Source organism: Ornithorhynchus anatinus, chromosome 9 (assembly GCF_004115215.2).
Source record: "Ornithorhynchus anatinus isolate Pmale09 chromosome 9, mOrnAna1.pri.v4, whole genome shotgun sequence".
Lineage (NCBI taxonomy): Eukaryota > Metazoa > Chordata > Mammalia > Monotremata > Ornithorhynchidae > Ornithorhynchus > Ornithorhynchus anatinus.
In genome coordinates this window covers 10,603,247-10,617,285 of record NC_041736.1, presented here as the reverse complement: position 1 = coordinate 10,617,285, position 14,039 = coordinate 10,603,247, and the positions used below count along the sequence as shown (strand labels likewise).

At 42.3% G+C, this 14,039-nt stretch overlaps 1 protein-coding gene and 1 long non-coding RNA gene across 9 annotated transcripts in view; one reads left to right on the top strand and one right to left on the bottom strand.

Annotated features, from left to right (window-relative positions):
• Positions 1-7,681, top strand: part of RBMS1 (RNA binding motif single stranded interacting protein 1) — a 182,589-nt gene extending 174,908 nt beyond the window's left edge. For all 8 annotated transcript variants that reach the window (XM_007671167.3, XM_007671169.4, XM_029072384.2 and 5 more), the window contains exons 10-14: positions 1,276-1,326; positions 3,437-3,547; positions 4,086-4,166; positions 5,644-5,728; positions 6,958-7,681. In XM_007671167.3, the coding sequence (XP_007669357.1) occupies positions 1,276-1,326; positions 3,437-3,547; positions 4,086-4,166; positions 5,644-5,721 (321 nt within the window). In that variant the 3' untranslated portion in view covers positions 5,722-5,728; positions 6,958-7,681. The remainder of the gene's footprint in view (positions 1-1,275; positions 1,327-3,436; positions 3,548-4,085; positions 4,167-5,643; positions 5,729-6,957) is intronic.
• On the bottom strand, positions 4,038-5,648 carry LOC114814311. The gene is made up of 2 exons (XR_003762087.1): positions 5,563-5,648; positions 4,038-4,258 (listed from the first exon to the last, which is right to left on the bottom strand). It is a non-coding gene; the product is annotated as an uncharacterized LOC114814311 (long non-coding RNA).
• Positions 7,682-14,039: the final 6,358 nt, after the last annotated feature.

The following is a 14,039-nucleotide window of genomic DNA, read 5'->3' as shown; positions in this document are numbered from 1 at the left end:
AACCAGGAGAGGACAGTATCAGTGAAATGTTTCCAGGAGAAGGGGGTGGCCAACAGTGTCAAAGGCAGCTGAGAGATCAAGGACATTAGGATGGAATAGAGGCCGTTGGATTTGGCAAGAAGCAGACCATTTGCGACCTTTTAGAAGGTGGCTTCTGTGGAGTGTAGGGGATGGAAATTCATTCCTTTGCAGGTTTTTGTTGGGATGGTTGACTTATTTTTTTTTAACTCATAAACTCATAATGGCCTAGGAAAATGCTTAGTTCCTTAATTAGCTGTGATTTAATAACCATTTAAAATGAAAATAGCCTATAACAGGGTATTGGTCCCATATAGGTCAGAAATCTACAGTAAACAGCAAGATGTGGTGTTTCTATATCAACTCACATTATTGCCTCCAGTACATAATTTTCTCTTTGACCCCATCCTTGGTTTCTGAGGAGAAAATTAAAGATTTCTGCTAGCAGTGGTAGCAGCACACACAGGGTAGGAAGGAGGAGTAAGGTCAGAACACTGGTGGAGACAGCCTGACCCAGGGGGGGTTTCTTGGAAACTTGGACTTGCTGGGGTAGGAAGGAGGATTAGAGTCAGAACACTGCTGAGATTTTGCAAACTCCAGGTAGGCAGAGAAGAGGCTAGGAAGTAGTTCACCGACTGCCTACTCTGTGCAGCATTTGGGAGAAATTAGTAGAAGTAAGAGAAAGTCATAAGTGTCCTCAAATCTTTTTCTTCCTTCCTTTCCCCTTATCGTTGATTCTCCTCCTTTTCATAATTCCCCACTTAATAGTCCTCCCCTATTTGGGAATGCAAAAAGTGAGGCAGTCATGTGAGTAAATATGGTATTAGCAAGTCAGTTTGTCTTTCCTTAAATATAGGGCCAGTCTATAAAAGGGTTCATTTACACTCCATGAACACTTGGCCTCTCAAAGTTGGGGGCAGATTTGGGAGGGGAGTGAAGTGGGAGGCGAGTAATTCGGTGAACTACTGGGTAGACCTAGTTGAAGCACTGTCCCGTAATACAGTCCGAGTTGTACCTAAAGTTAGTGAGTAATGTGGTAAGTGGTGATGGGGGGAGATTACAGGCTTCCTTTCCCTTTTGTCGAGAAAAATTTTCATGAAGACTTCAACCCTCCGCATGACTAGGAAGGGAATTCTGATCTTTACGGGGTGAAGACATGTGCTGCTATTTTACTCTTTCTCTCTTTTAAGTTGACTAAATGGAGATAAGGTGAGGTTGAAACTCTGGCCGTCATTTGCTCCTTTCCCATCTGTCTAGGTGCAGAGTCCTTCTTGGATGCAACCTCAACCGTACATCATGCAGCACCCTGTAAGTAACCCCTTCTTCATCTGTTCTTTGGCCGTGGCTTGTGTATGGTGTTTAAAGGGCTGAAGCCCCCGAAACAACCCACAAATGTTGCGCGAGGCTGGGCCGCTGCAGCCTTCACCCCTACCCCTAGCTGCCTTGGAGCCAGATGAAGCTCGTTTCTCCCTAAACCACCTCCCATCCTGTGGCAGAACCCCGGCCCGTCCGTGCAGCTCCAGCTTGTTGGCAGGGTCACCGTGCGGGAGGTGCACAGGAATCACAGCCCTGGCCGATGTGGCTCAGAAGGCTCCGGCTCTGCTTAAATAAGTTGGAAAGAAGCCAGGGCCCCCAGACCTACAGGGGAGGGAGGTCATCCCCTCACCTGTCCTCTCCTCTCCTTGCCCCTAAAAGCCCTTGGCTGCAAGAAACCCACCTGGATGGAACCACCACCAGCTATGGCCCAGAGAAAGCAACTGTCCCAAGGTGAATCAATCAATCAGTGGTATTTATTGAGTGCTTACTATGGGCAGAGTACTGTACTAAGCACTTGGGAGAGTACAGTACTACAAAACCAGCGGGCATGTTCCCTGCCCTTAATGACCTTACCATCTAGAGGGGGACAATGCCAATAGTCCCAACAAATAGCAACGATCTAACGATAGGGGGTTAATGATTGTTAGTGGGAGCTACACAGGTTCTCAGGCCCCATTGCGCTAATCAGTTAAGCTCTGGAAATATGGGGAGGGGGACCCAAATTCATTAACCTTGGCCCATGGGAAGTTAGCATAGTCCTGTGTTTATTCATGAAAAATGTATCATTACCATTTATCACAGCAAATACGAATGAATCTAGATTACCATTGATAGTTCTGAAATTTGGAGTTTTAAGAGAGTTAACCCGTCTTCCATCCCATCCTACATTCCAAAAAGGAAGCTGGGTGGTTCCTTCCGCACTTCGAAGATTCTTACATTTCAGCTATGGTCCCTTACCCCACCCCCATTTTGTGGCAGACCATATTTGAGTGCAAATATTTTACTCTTGACCTCTTCCTAGGGCAACTGAAAAGTGTCTAGGTCCATATAGAAAACTTCTTCAATATGGGTTCTCATCTATGGTGGTAGCAGACAAATGAAATGTTTTAGGGTTGTTTACTGTAGTAAAAGCAAATTATTTTACTTGTCTTACTAGGGGGCTTTGGGGCAGGAAAAAAACATTCTGAGCTGACTCTTAAGAAGCAAAAATGTTTCATTAGTGATCGAAGTAATTCAGATGAGTAAAATCAGAAAGATGGCCCATAAGAGAAGGATCTGAATCAAATGTAGGAGAGACTCCTAAGGAAGGATCATGTAGAAAACACCCAGGTTCCTGTTGGCTTGGCGGAGCATGGGGGTGCCAGGTGGGGGGGATTTACTGGCCCCTCCCAGGCATTGTAGACTGGTCACATTCTAGTTCTTTGTGAAAGAGCAGCCCTCGAGGTCTGGGTTCCCTGGGCACATTGACGTCTAAAAACTTACAGATGAATGAGAAAACAGAACAGGAAATTCCTTCAGCGGATTCAGTGCATCTGAGTCATTTCCTTCTACACTGGTCACATGCTTGGTTGATTGTGCTTTTTTTTTTTAAAACTGATACTGCTCAGGACATTAAGGAGAAAACGTTAAGTTCCCAGTTAAATTTAGTATTTTTTCAGCCTGTTTCATCATTTGAGAGATACAGGGTCTCTGAATATTTTCAGTAGTATTTTTGCAACTGTGCAGAGTGCCTTTGTCCCCATTATGTGTCATAAAGGACAACGCAAATGTTAATCATTCATTCTGCTTAACAGACCTGATGGCCATCAAGCAAGGGTGCTGGCCTCCCAGCCAATGGGACTTTACTAATAGGGAGAAACCAGTCATCTACTGCTCTCACTGACTCAGGCACTGTGGCCTTCGCTGAAGAAAGGGCAAAACTTCCATGATCACTCCATACCCATGAGATAGAAGGGGCCTTTTGGGGTGTGGTGGTTTTTGATTTGTTTTTTTTAATCCAGTCAGTGCTTTGGTTGTAGACTTCATTACTCATAAATGGTAAGCTAATGTCTTGGATCTACAGCTTTAGTTTCTTTTGTTGTCTTTCCTTCCCCTCCCCTAGGGTGCTGTGTTAACCCCCTCCATGGACCACACAATGTCACTACAGCCTGCGTCGATGATCAGCCCCTTGACCCAGCAGATGAGTCATCTATCACTAGGCAGTACCGGAACAGTAGGTGTTCGTTATAAAGATGCTGGAGAGAGGCCAAAGGGCTAGATGGGGCAAGAGGGGTAGGTTTCGCGACAGCAGATAGCTCTGTTGAAATTGGGACACACGAGTCAGCTCCACCAAACCAAGCTCTCGTGGTGAGGAGGTCAGATCAGGGAAACAAAAAGGTCAGAGGCAGATTAGGTGACCGAAGTGATCCGAAGATGCTTCTAATCTTTCCTCTTCTCTATTCAATAAGAATGGTACATAAATTCTTGTCTGAAGATCATTTTTCTTAAATTTTGAAAAACGAAAGATCGGTCAACTTCCACTTGACTTGACTTGAGGTGTTTCCTCAAGATACGGTGTTGTCTGAGATTGCCACTACACTACTACACTACTATGTGAGGCTTAGTTTGATTTTTAAATCAGATTTTGTGTCTGCTTAGATTTCTTTTTCTTTTGAAGGCAGGGGAAGGTCTTGCTTTTAATTCCAATTTTCCTGAATACTCTATATTTTTATGCATTTTATTTATCCTATTTAACCCTTTCTCCTTTTCAGTATATGCCTGCCACCACAGCTATGCAAGGAGCCTACATACCCCAGTATACTCATGTGCAGACAGCAGCTGTTCCTGTTGAGGTTGGTATCGTTCATAAAATGCAGGATGGTACAGCCACACATCATCTTGCTCTGTTTTCCCAATATAACTCTTTATATAGTCGTCTTATTCCCTGAAAAGAAATATAGTAACCCAAATCATTGATTATAATTGGAATGACCTCTAAGAAAAGCCTCCAATAAGAACTTCCAAATCTTTATGGAGATTTTAATGCACATTGCTTTTACTTAAGATAATAATAATAATGTTGGTATTTGTTAAGCGCTTACTATGTGCCGAGCACTGTTCTAAGCGCTGGGGTAGACACAGTGGAATCAGGTTGTCCCACGTGGGGCTCACAGTCTTAATCCCCGTTTTACAGATGAGGTAACTGAGGCACCGAGAAGTTAAGTGACTTGCCCAAAGTCACACAGCTGACAAGTGGTAGAGCCGGGGTTCGAATAAAAGTATACCCACGACAAATCTAGAGTTGGAAATCCAACATTAGTATCTAATCTCAAGTAGCACATCTTCATTAATTGGTTTGAACTAAAATGTTGCAATCAGTAAACTGAAAGTCCACTTCAGACACATAATGGAGCAGAGAATGGTGAGATTTAGAAACTGTAGAATGAGAAAAACAGGTCATGTATATAATGTAAGGATTCTGATCCTGGGTACAGGGAAAACCAGTACAGTGTTGGAAGTGTACTTATCGAGATTGTAAATCCATCATTTTGGATGAATTAAAATTATACAAATTTAAATATGGGACAAAAATGTGGGACAAATAAGGAAAATAATTATAGTTAATTTTGGTATTTGATGTGTTTACTGTGTGCCAAGCACTGTGCTAAGCTTTGGATAAAATAGAGGCTAATCAGGTTAGGCACAGACCCTGTCCCACATAGAGCAGGGGCAGCAGATGAGGAAGTTAAGGCACAGAGATGGCGAGTGGCCAAGTCAGAATTAGAACCCAGGTCTCCTGACTCGCGGGTCTCTCCTCTTTCCACTCAGACATGCTGCTCCTCAGGCTCTGTGGCAATTCCCTCGCAGTATCCAGCTCACAGACAGCATTAGCGTGACACTGGGTAAATGTGACTGAAGGGAGGCAATGTTTTATTTTTAACTTTTCTGCAAGGCTGAGCTAATCCTATTGTCATGCAATACCTTACAGACTATACCAACAGGTGTCCACTAAATGCACTACTTAGGAACATGGTTCTACTGTGCCAAATCAGGAAACCTCATTATTTTTATTAATGAGACTAGGCCTCTTCGTGGTCAACTATTCTTATATCCTAAGAGCTGTGGAGTTTTTTGTTTTTTTGGTGTTTTTTTTTAATCATTTGAACATGTGCTTTTACGTTAATTTAGGGGGTACAATATAGTGAAACAGTTACTTCATTTCAAGTGTCAGAAAACCACTATACTAACCTACTCGACGACTCCCAGAATTACATCTAAGGAGTGTTAAGACTTTGAAGGCTATACCAAACCCCATCTGCTTTGTTCCAGGAGGCAAGTGGCCAGCAGCAGGTTGCTGTAGAGACATCCAGCGACCATTCTCCATATACCTATCAGCAAAATAAGTAACTGTGAGGTATGTGGAAAATTAACCTGCCCCCATAAGACAAAAAATCTGGGAGGGGGTCATAGTTTCTCTAAAAATAAAACTGACAAAAACACAACTCTCTTAATCAAGTGGACTTAGGCAAATTGTTTACAGTATACAAACTAAAGGTGACAGAGGAAGAAAGCTTGTGGCTTCACTAGTTGTGCAGGTGGGCAGAACTAATGAGCTTTATATTAGTATCCTCTAGGAAAAAGAAAGCTGTATTTAAGCACCTTTGCTTTTTTTCTTCCACCCACCAGCAGCCCATAAATTAATAAAGTAAGCAAAAATAAGTAAACAGAAAGGAAGCGTTGTTAGCTTTTGCTATATTGATCCTCACTGCATGAGGGTGTGACGACTGTGGTATCTATAAACAAAGCATTGCCCAAATTCCTAGATTTTCATTTTTGAACATTTTAATGCACCGTTTCCTGTTTAAGGCTCTCCTCTCTCTGGCTGTCCCAAAAGAACCACTGTTAGGGTGGGACTCAAACTCGTGCTTAGAACCAAATTGGTTTACGCATTTTTTTGAATGTAGAAAATTGAGAGGGAGAAGCAGTGATCATTTAGGATGTTTGTTCATAACTTAGAGTCCAAAGCTACACAAAGCATACAGCAGAGAGTCACACTGTTTCTTGGTGGAGCAGCAAAAAGTATCTATCTTTGAGGCTCCTAAATGAAGATCACCTTTTGTTACAGCACTGTAATGAAGCACCTCAGCACATTTCTTAAGTCATTATATCTGCCCGAAGAAGTCTAACATGCTACGGAAATATAAGTACTGAGTGAACTCTCACAGTCAACCCTGCTGTAATCCTTTGCTTTTGAGCAAACAATAGTGTTTTAACAACATTGCCAGGGTGATTTTTTTTCACTCAAGCAAGATGTTATTGAAATTTTGCATCTGTAAAGTTGGCCATGATTTTAGGCCCTGGTTTAGTTGATTTTCTCTTTGTCGACAAGAGTCATAGGAGGTTTAGTCACAGGACATCGTCCGTCAGAAGTCTTCAGACTTGAGACTCTGCCTTGTCCTACCTTCCCCTTTGTGCTTTTTCCTCAACCCTTCCTTTCCCCCTTCTTTTCTCCCCTCCCTTCTCCTATTACTGAAACTCAGGACTTGAGTCCCTGGCGTATTTTAAATGAGTACAGGGTAACACGGTCAATAGATTGTGAAAAACCAATGCTCCCATTTCTAGCTTTGACCTCTTCTCTTCCAGATGTATAGTGGAGAGACCTTACCTGGAGAAGGGTGTGAAGGCTGAAACAATCATGGATTTTTCTGATCAATTGTGCTTTAGGAATTATTGACAGTTTTGCACAGGTTCTTGAAAACGTTATTTATAATGAAATCAACTAAAACTATTTTTGCTATAAGTTCTATAAGGTGCATAAAAATCCTTAAATTCATCTAGTAGCTGTTCCCCCGAACAGGTTTATTTTAGTAAAAAAAAAAATTTTTATCAAGTGTTATGACGCAAAAAAAAAAACCTTCAATTTTTTGGGTATGCACAGGTGACCACGAAGACATTCATGTGCATGACCATGTTTTTTGTTTATTTTTCTTTTGTTCTTTTTTCTTTTGTGTTTTTTTTTAATTGTATGAAATGGGTTTTCTGAAATTGAAAATAGTAAAAAACATCAGATCTGATGTTCTGTGCTTGCAGTGTGCGTGTTGCTGTAGTGCAGTGTTGCAGTTATAGTGTCCGTTTTCTTAGCTTTCCGTTTGCCTTTGAACGTAGTGTGAAGTGTCTTATCCTTTTCTATGAATTCCAATTTGCCTTAAATCTTTCGATGCTGTAGCCGTTTCAGTAAAAGTTAGTCCAAACTAATGATGTAGAATGCTTTGACCAAATGAGCTGGTCTATTATGCCTTGTAAAACAGCAGCATAGGGCTTTTCAAAGGTAGTCAATAAAAGTTGCTGAAAATTTGGCTTTTTTAAATGTGTAGTAGGTGTTTTTAATGATTTTTCACATGTGTAAGGTAGTGAAATGCAAGAGGGGGAAAAATGTTTTGTGTGAAACACATTTTCTGACTGGGGCAATTTTAATAGGATAAATTGTTTGTAAGGCCGTATGCCAACAGTTTCCTCTGGTAGTTTGACTGATTTAGGAAATCTGCTGTATGATGCAATGTAAAATCTTTTTTGCCTTTTTTCAAAAGAAAAAAACTAACTTGATGTTCTAGTTTTAGTGTAGGTAGCATAGGGAGTAGGGATGGGGGGGAGGGCAGGGGGTTGTGGGGGGGCGGGTGGGGAGGGGGCGGCTGGGCGGGGAATCACCGAATGTTTCGTCCTTCCTTTATACTAATGATAGTGCTTTAGAATGAGGATTATGCTGAGATCTAGCAAACAGAAATTTTGCTGTTGCAGCAAAATGGCAAAAGCTAAAGTAAAGGAATTATTTTCAAACATAAGCTGAGATATGAATAGAAGCGGAATAGATTGGATACTTAGCGCTCGCTCTATATATATTAGGTAAACTTTAAAAAAAAAAGAGACTTGGCACTTTTAAAGGTAACTTTACCAAAGAACAAAGAGCCAGTAACCAATAGCTCTGATTTATCTCAGCATTGCATCTTCTGTACTCTTTATTTTTTGCCGGACCAGTTTGCGGTTAGGAGAATGTGCCTTTTTTGTACATTTGCATTTAGGTTTTATAATTTTAATTGATGTATGGACACAAAAAGCATGAAGGAAGACTTGGATCCAAGCAGTGCCACGCTTTACATCATCACTACAAGTGTTAAGTGTAAAGAAAACCAATTTTGAAACTATGAAATTCCTGATTCATAAATACACAGTCATTTCTACTTTACATATTAGATAATTCACTGTTATTAAAGCTCTTTTATTACAATTGCATACATTTAAAAAAATAAAGGCTAAATTAAGTTGTCTTCCAAAACTGTGTACTTGTCTGGTCAACTGTGTATGATCAGTTATCTACCTCAAAGTTTATTTCCTTTTGTATTGGGACAGGTTGCAGGCCCTCCCTGTTTCCACAGACCAAATCATCCTAGCTCAGGAGCTAGGGCTAAGCAGTTATTTCTTTCAAGTATTTTTTAGTTTTTAAATTTTATGTGTGTATTTGAGTATAGATGTCGGTGACATTTCATAGTTTCAAAAAATAATTGCTGCTCTGAGAAGTGTAGATTCTAGTGAATTACATAGTCATACGAGATGTGTTTTGTTTTTTTTTTTGTTTTGTTTTTGTTTCTTTTTTAAAGTTGTGGTATTATTGGTTCTATGCTCCCTGGAATATTACTGCTTTGTAAAAGTCCAGACCTACTGCAGCACCTTCCCTGTATATTTCCAAACCTGGATCTCTCACTACTTGATATTTTTGCATTAGTTAAGACAGAAATATGATAGCTCTGTAAGAGGGAGGGAAGACCTGCTGCTAGAAATGTCTGAACTAAGTGCCATACTCGTCGTCTGGGTAAGATTTGGGAAACATAACCTCTGTACATAAAGAAATAATCAAGTTAAACATCACATAGTAGACAGCCATTAAATTATAAAAAAATTAATTTATGAAGAAAGACCTTTTGTACAGATTGAAAAAAAAGATTTTCATAGAGATATCTATATGATCAAGAGAGTTAATTTTTTATTTTTGTTTTACTAGTGCCACAAACTTGCCAGTGGTAACTTATTTGTCCGGTTCAAGATAACTCTGTAGTTTTGTTTCCTAGGACTTGTTGTTAAAACGCCAAAAGACATTTTTGAACTGTAAATTTGATTAGATTGTTAGCTTTTTTTCTGTTTTATTTCTTTTGAAAACTTTTGAATAAAAAAGATCAAAAATGAATGCATTTTGTCCTTTTTACCTTGAGTTTGTTTAAAGTTAACATCGGTTAAGAGTACATCTAAGCTGTTGTTGATTCTTCCTTAAAGAAAAAAAGTAATTTAGATCCTCCATAGTAATCCATTAGCTTTCAACATTTGTGTTTGTTTATAGAAAGATAACTAATGAATTACTGGCTGGCTGGCTCTGTAAATGGGCCCTTGGGGGGACCATTTTTCAGCCAAAAACATTTGTTTTAGCACAGCTACCACCTATAAATTGAGCCCCTTCCCCCCCCAAATTTCTTTGGTTTCTCCTTTCCCCTTCTCTCCCCAGCCCTGCTCCACACAGATACGTATCCCAGCAGCAGTGACAAAGCCTTCTGGAGAGCGTTCTGGAATTTTAAGTCCTACCTGGGTTGGAGTCATGCAGTGACTCACAGTGTTATCCGACTTTCCAACTAGCTCAATTTCAGTACTACTTAAGGATACCAGAACGAGGTCTAAACGATTTTCTGCAAGTTTATGGAGAATGACCATAAACACCTGTTCTTTCTCATCCCACCCACTAACTGTTTTAGTAAATTCCCTCTTCCTCTAGGCTGCTGTCTTGGGTGAAACTGATTTGAATTCAGTGATCTTGGCCAAACAGATGAAGTGTTTCTGGGCCTTCGAATGAATTCTACTCCACAACCTCTGGGTAAATGGTCAGGGGTGACTTTCTTTTTCTGGCTACAGAGAACTGGTGGTTTGGAGTAACTCCATTTTTACTGGATAATGCCCCAAAAAAGTAGGTAACCGAAGGTTTTAAACACTCTTTTCCAGGACCAGAAGAAACCTAGCACTCAGTGGAGGCGTATTAATGTCTGTCTCCCTCTCTAGACTGTAAATTTGTTATGGGCAGAGAACTTACATGCCAACTTTGTTATATTATACTCTCACACGTACTTAGTACAGTGCTCTGCACATAGTAAGTGTTCAGTAAATACTCCTGATGATGATGGAGGGAACAGAGAATGAGATTTTCAGACAAATTTTTAAATAAAGCCATTGAGTCCCAACTAAAATTAATCAGAATTTTTTTTAAATGGTATTTGTCAAGCACTTACTGTAATGCCAGGCACTATTCTAAGCGTGCAGTAGATACGAGATAATCAGGTTAGACACAGTCCATGTCCCACATGGGGCTCACCATCTTCATCCCCATTTTACAAATGAGGTAACAGACACAGAGAAGTTGTGACATGTCCAAGGTGACACAACAGACAAGTGGCAGAGACGGCATTAGAACCCAGATCCTTCTGACACCCGTGCTCTCTCCATAGGATTTACTAGTTGGAACTTAATTTGTGTAGGTCCTCATAAGGTAAACTGAGATCACACATCTAGGTCTCACTACCAGTTGTGCCTGAACTTTACTGTAGACTTTCAGCCAACATTGCCCAGGAGAGTGTAAAAACTGCAGGCAAAATCTGCAACTCTAAAATGGAAACTTCCTTAATCTCACAAACAGAGAGCAAAGCAATTCCTTCTTTTTGGCCAAGTACTGTCTGTAAAATACTGCCAGGACTTCACCTGCCTTCCAGCCCAACAGCGGCCTGACCTGGGAGTAGCACTAAAAGCACTGAATTATGAGGAGCCTCTCGACTACTCTAAGCTTCAACTGACCCAGGAGATCTTGCCTCATCAGGCTGATAAGGTCTGAACCGCCCGACTCCGTCAGCTGCCGAGAGCCCTGGTTCTAGACACTGGCCTTAAGTAAATTGAGATGTGACGCATTCAATCTGAGACACAAGAGGAGGTCTGCCCCAGAATGTCATTTTTCTCCCAGATGTTCCTATCCAAAGTCTAGAAAGAGCAGGTATATATTCCTAGTAACTTAATCCTGCTCTCATCTGGAGAATGCATACGTGTCTTTGGACACGCTCAGCGGTGCACTCTTTAGGAGGGAACTGTGGTGTCTCAGAGTGAAAGCTCATCTGGACCATTTTCCGGCCAACTGGTCCTAGTGACATTCAGCTTCAAAACAAGCTGAGCTTCTTGGCTTCTGCCCCCACCAGTCTATCCTGTGCCTCCAACTCACTGGGCCATACTCAAATCCAATTCTCTCCAGGAAATGCATGAGACACTTAGAGACCCAAGATTATTTTTGAAATAGCTACAGTAACGGGATAAATGGTGAAAGCTCTGGAGGCAGGAGACGGGCCTAACTTCAGCCTTCCATATTAGTTAGGGAAACCGGACCTGAGATAAGGAGGAAGTCCTCCCCACCCCCATGAGTCTTCTGATCTGTTATGCTTTAGCAAAGGGCCTTTCCAGCAGTAAGAAGGCATCATCTGATTATTTGGTGGGGATAAAGGGGAGTTATCCTCTCGGGACCATCAATCTCCATTACTCTGAAAGCTCAATTCACTCAAAATTAGAGCTGAAAAATCAAATCATAAATCATTCCAAATCTGCCATTCTTAATTAAAGTGCCACAATACTGTCCCTAATATTCCTCCCCTCTCCAGGTGTGAAGCAAGTCAGATCGAGAGGATGAATCATTCATCATTTAATCAAAAATGTTCAGTCCATGTCTCACCACTCCTCAAGAACCTCCAGTGGTTCCCCATCCACCTCTGCATCAAACAGAAACTCCTTACCCTTGGCTTTAAAGCACTCAGCTCATCAATCTACTACAGCCCAGCCCACATACTCTGCCCCTGTAGCACCAGCTTACTCACTGTGCCCTGATCTCTATCTCACTGCCGACACCTTTCCCACATCCTTGTCCCAGCCTGGAACTCCCTCCCCCTCCGCACATACCAGACCACCACTGTCTCCACCTACAAAACATTATTAGACACATCACCTCCAACAGGCCTTCCCCAATTAAGCCCTTTTTCCCCCAGCTTGCTCTCCCTTCTGCGTCATCTATACACTTGGATCTGTGATCTTTGGACATTTGATAATGCACCCCTAACCCCACAGCACTTATATCCATATCCTTAACCTAGATATTATAAATTATTCATATTAATGCCAATCTCCTCCTCTAGACTGTTAAAATCATTAAGGACAGGGAATGTGTCTGCTAATTCTGTTATATTGTACTTTCTCAAGTACTTAGTACCGTGCTCTTCACAAAGTAAGCGCTCAATAAATACCTTTGATTGATGAATGGGGCAAAGTATATTGACCTGGCCATAACAGGGTCCAACTAAATGCTGGCCACTGGATTAGCCACTCCATGTCTTGGCACAGGGTCTACGGGAACAAAGCAAGCGATTGCCTTATGGTGGTGGAGCCATTAGCTGTGATCCCGTCACCTTTTGGATAGGGTTGGCAACCAAGTTCACACACCCCATTCTGCCCCTTGGAGTTGGGAAAGGGTCTAGAGGTAGAGCCACCCACTTAGCTGCCCTGCAAGGAAGAAGAGGGTGAGGATGTAGCAGTTGCTGCATAGCAGTCTATAAAAAAAAAAAAATGTTGATATTTGTTAAGCGCTTACTATGTGCCGAGCACTGTTCTAAGCGCTGGGGTAGACACAGGGGAATCCGGTTGTCCCACATGGGGCTCACAGTCTTAATCCCCATTTTACAGATGAGGTAACTGAGGCACCGAGAAGTTAAGTGACTTGCCCAAAGTCACACAGCTGACATGTGGCTGAGCCGAGATTCGAACCCATGACCTCTGACTCCAAAGCCCGTGCTCTTTCCACTGAGCCACGCTGCTTCTCATCTATCCATCCATCAGTGGTATTTGAGTGCTGTGTGCATAACACTGAACTAAACGCTTGGTGGAGTACAGTACAGTTGATTTGGTAGGCACATTCTCTGCCCACAAGGAGTTTACAGTCTAGAGGGGGAAACAGATGGTAATACAAATTTTGGATATGTACCTGTACCAGAGATGGGATAAAAAAAAAAAGATAAATCATCTCATCCCACTCCTGACAAGCCTGAGAACTCCACGGGGGGCCGGATCAGACTCTGGGGCCTTTTTGAACGCTGCGGGGCTGCACGTTAGCTGTGCTGCCTTTTGGCCAAGTCACAGCCACGGTGATGTGGCTAGATTGCAGCAACAGGCACAGGGCCGGCCCAGAAGATGGCACTCTGGATGTGGGGTCCCGTGGGATGCGGTGCCCTATTGCTCCTGAGCACCAACCTGAGGTGGGCGGTCGGGGGGGGGGGGGAAGGAATCGGTGAGGCAGCAGGCTTCCCGAGGGGCTTCAGGATGAGAGAAACACTCATGCCCACCCCCAGTCTCTACCGAGAGCCAGAAAAGAGACTGGAGATGGAGGAGAAAACAGCATGGGAGAGTACCTTTTCCTTCCCCTTCCTAACCTCCACTTTTCTGTTTTCTTTTTTTTCCCCTCCCCAGCCCCCTTAAAACACCCTTGTCCAAGTGCACCCCCAACTCCAAAGAAAGAGCTGGCACCTCGGAATGTTATCGAAATGCTGCTACCCAGCCTTCTAGTTCGCAAACCTCAGCAGCCTGACTTCCACGGAGAACACTGTGACACCGGTGGT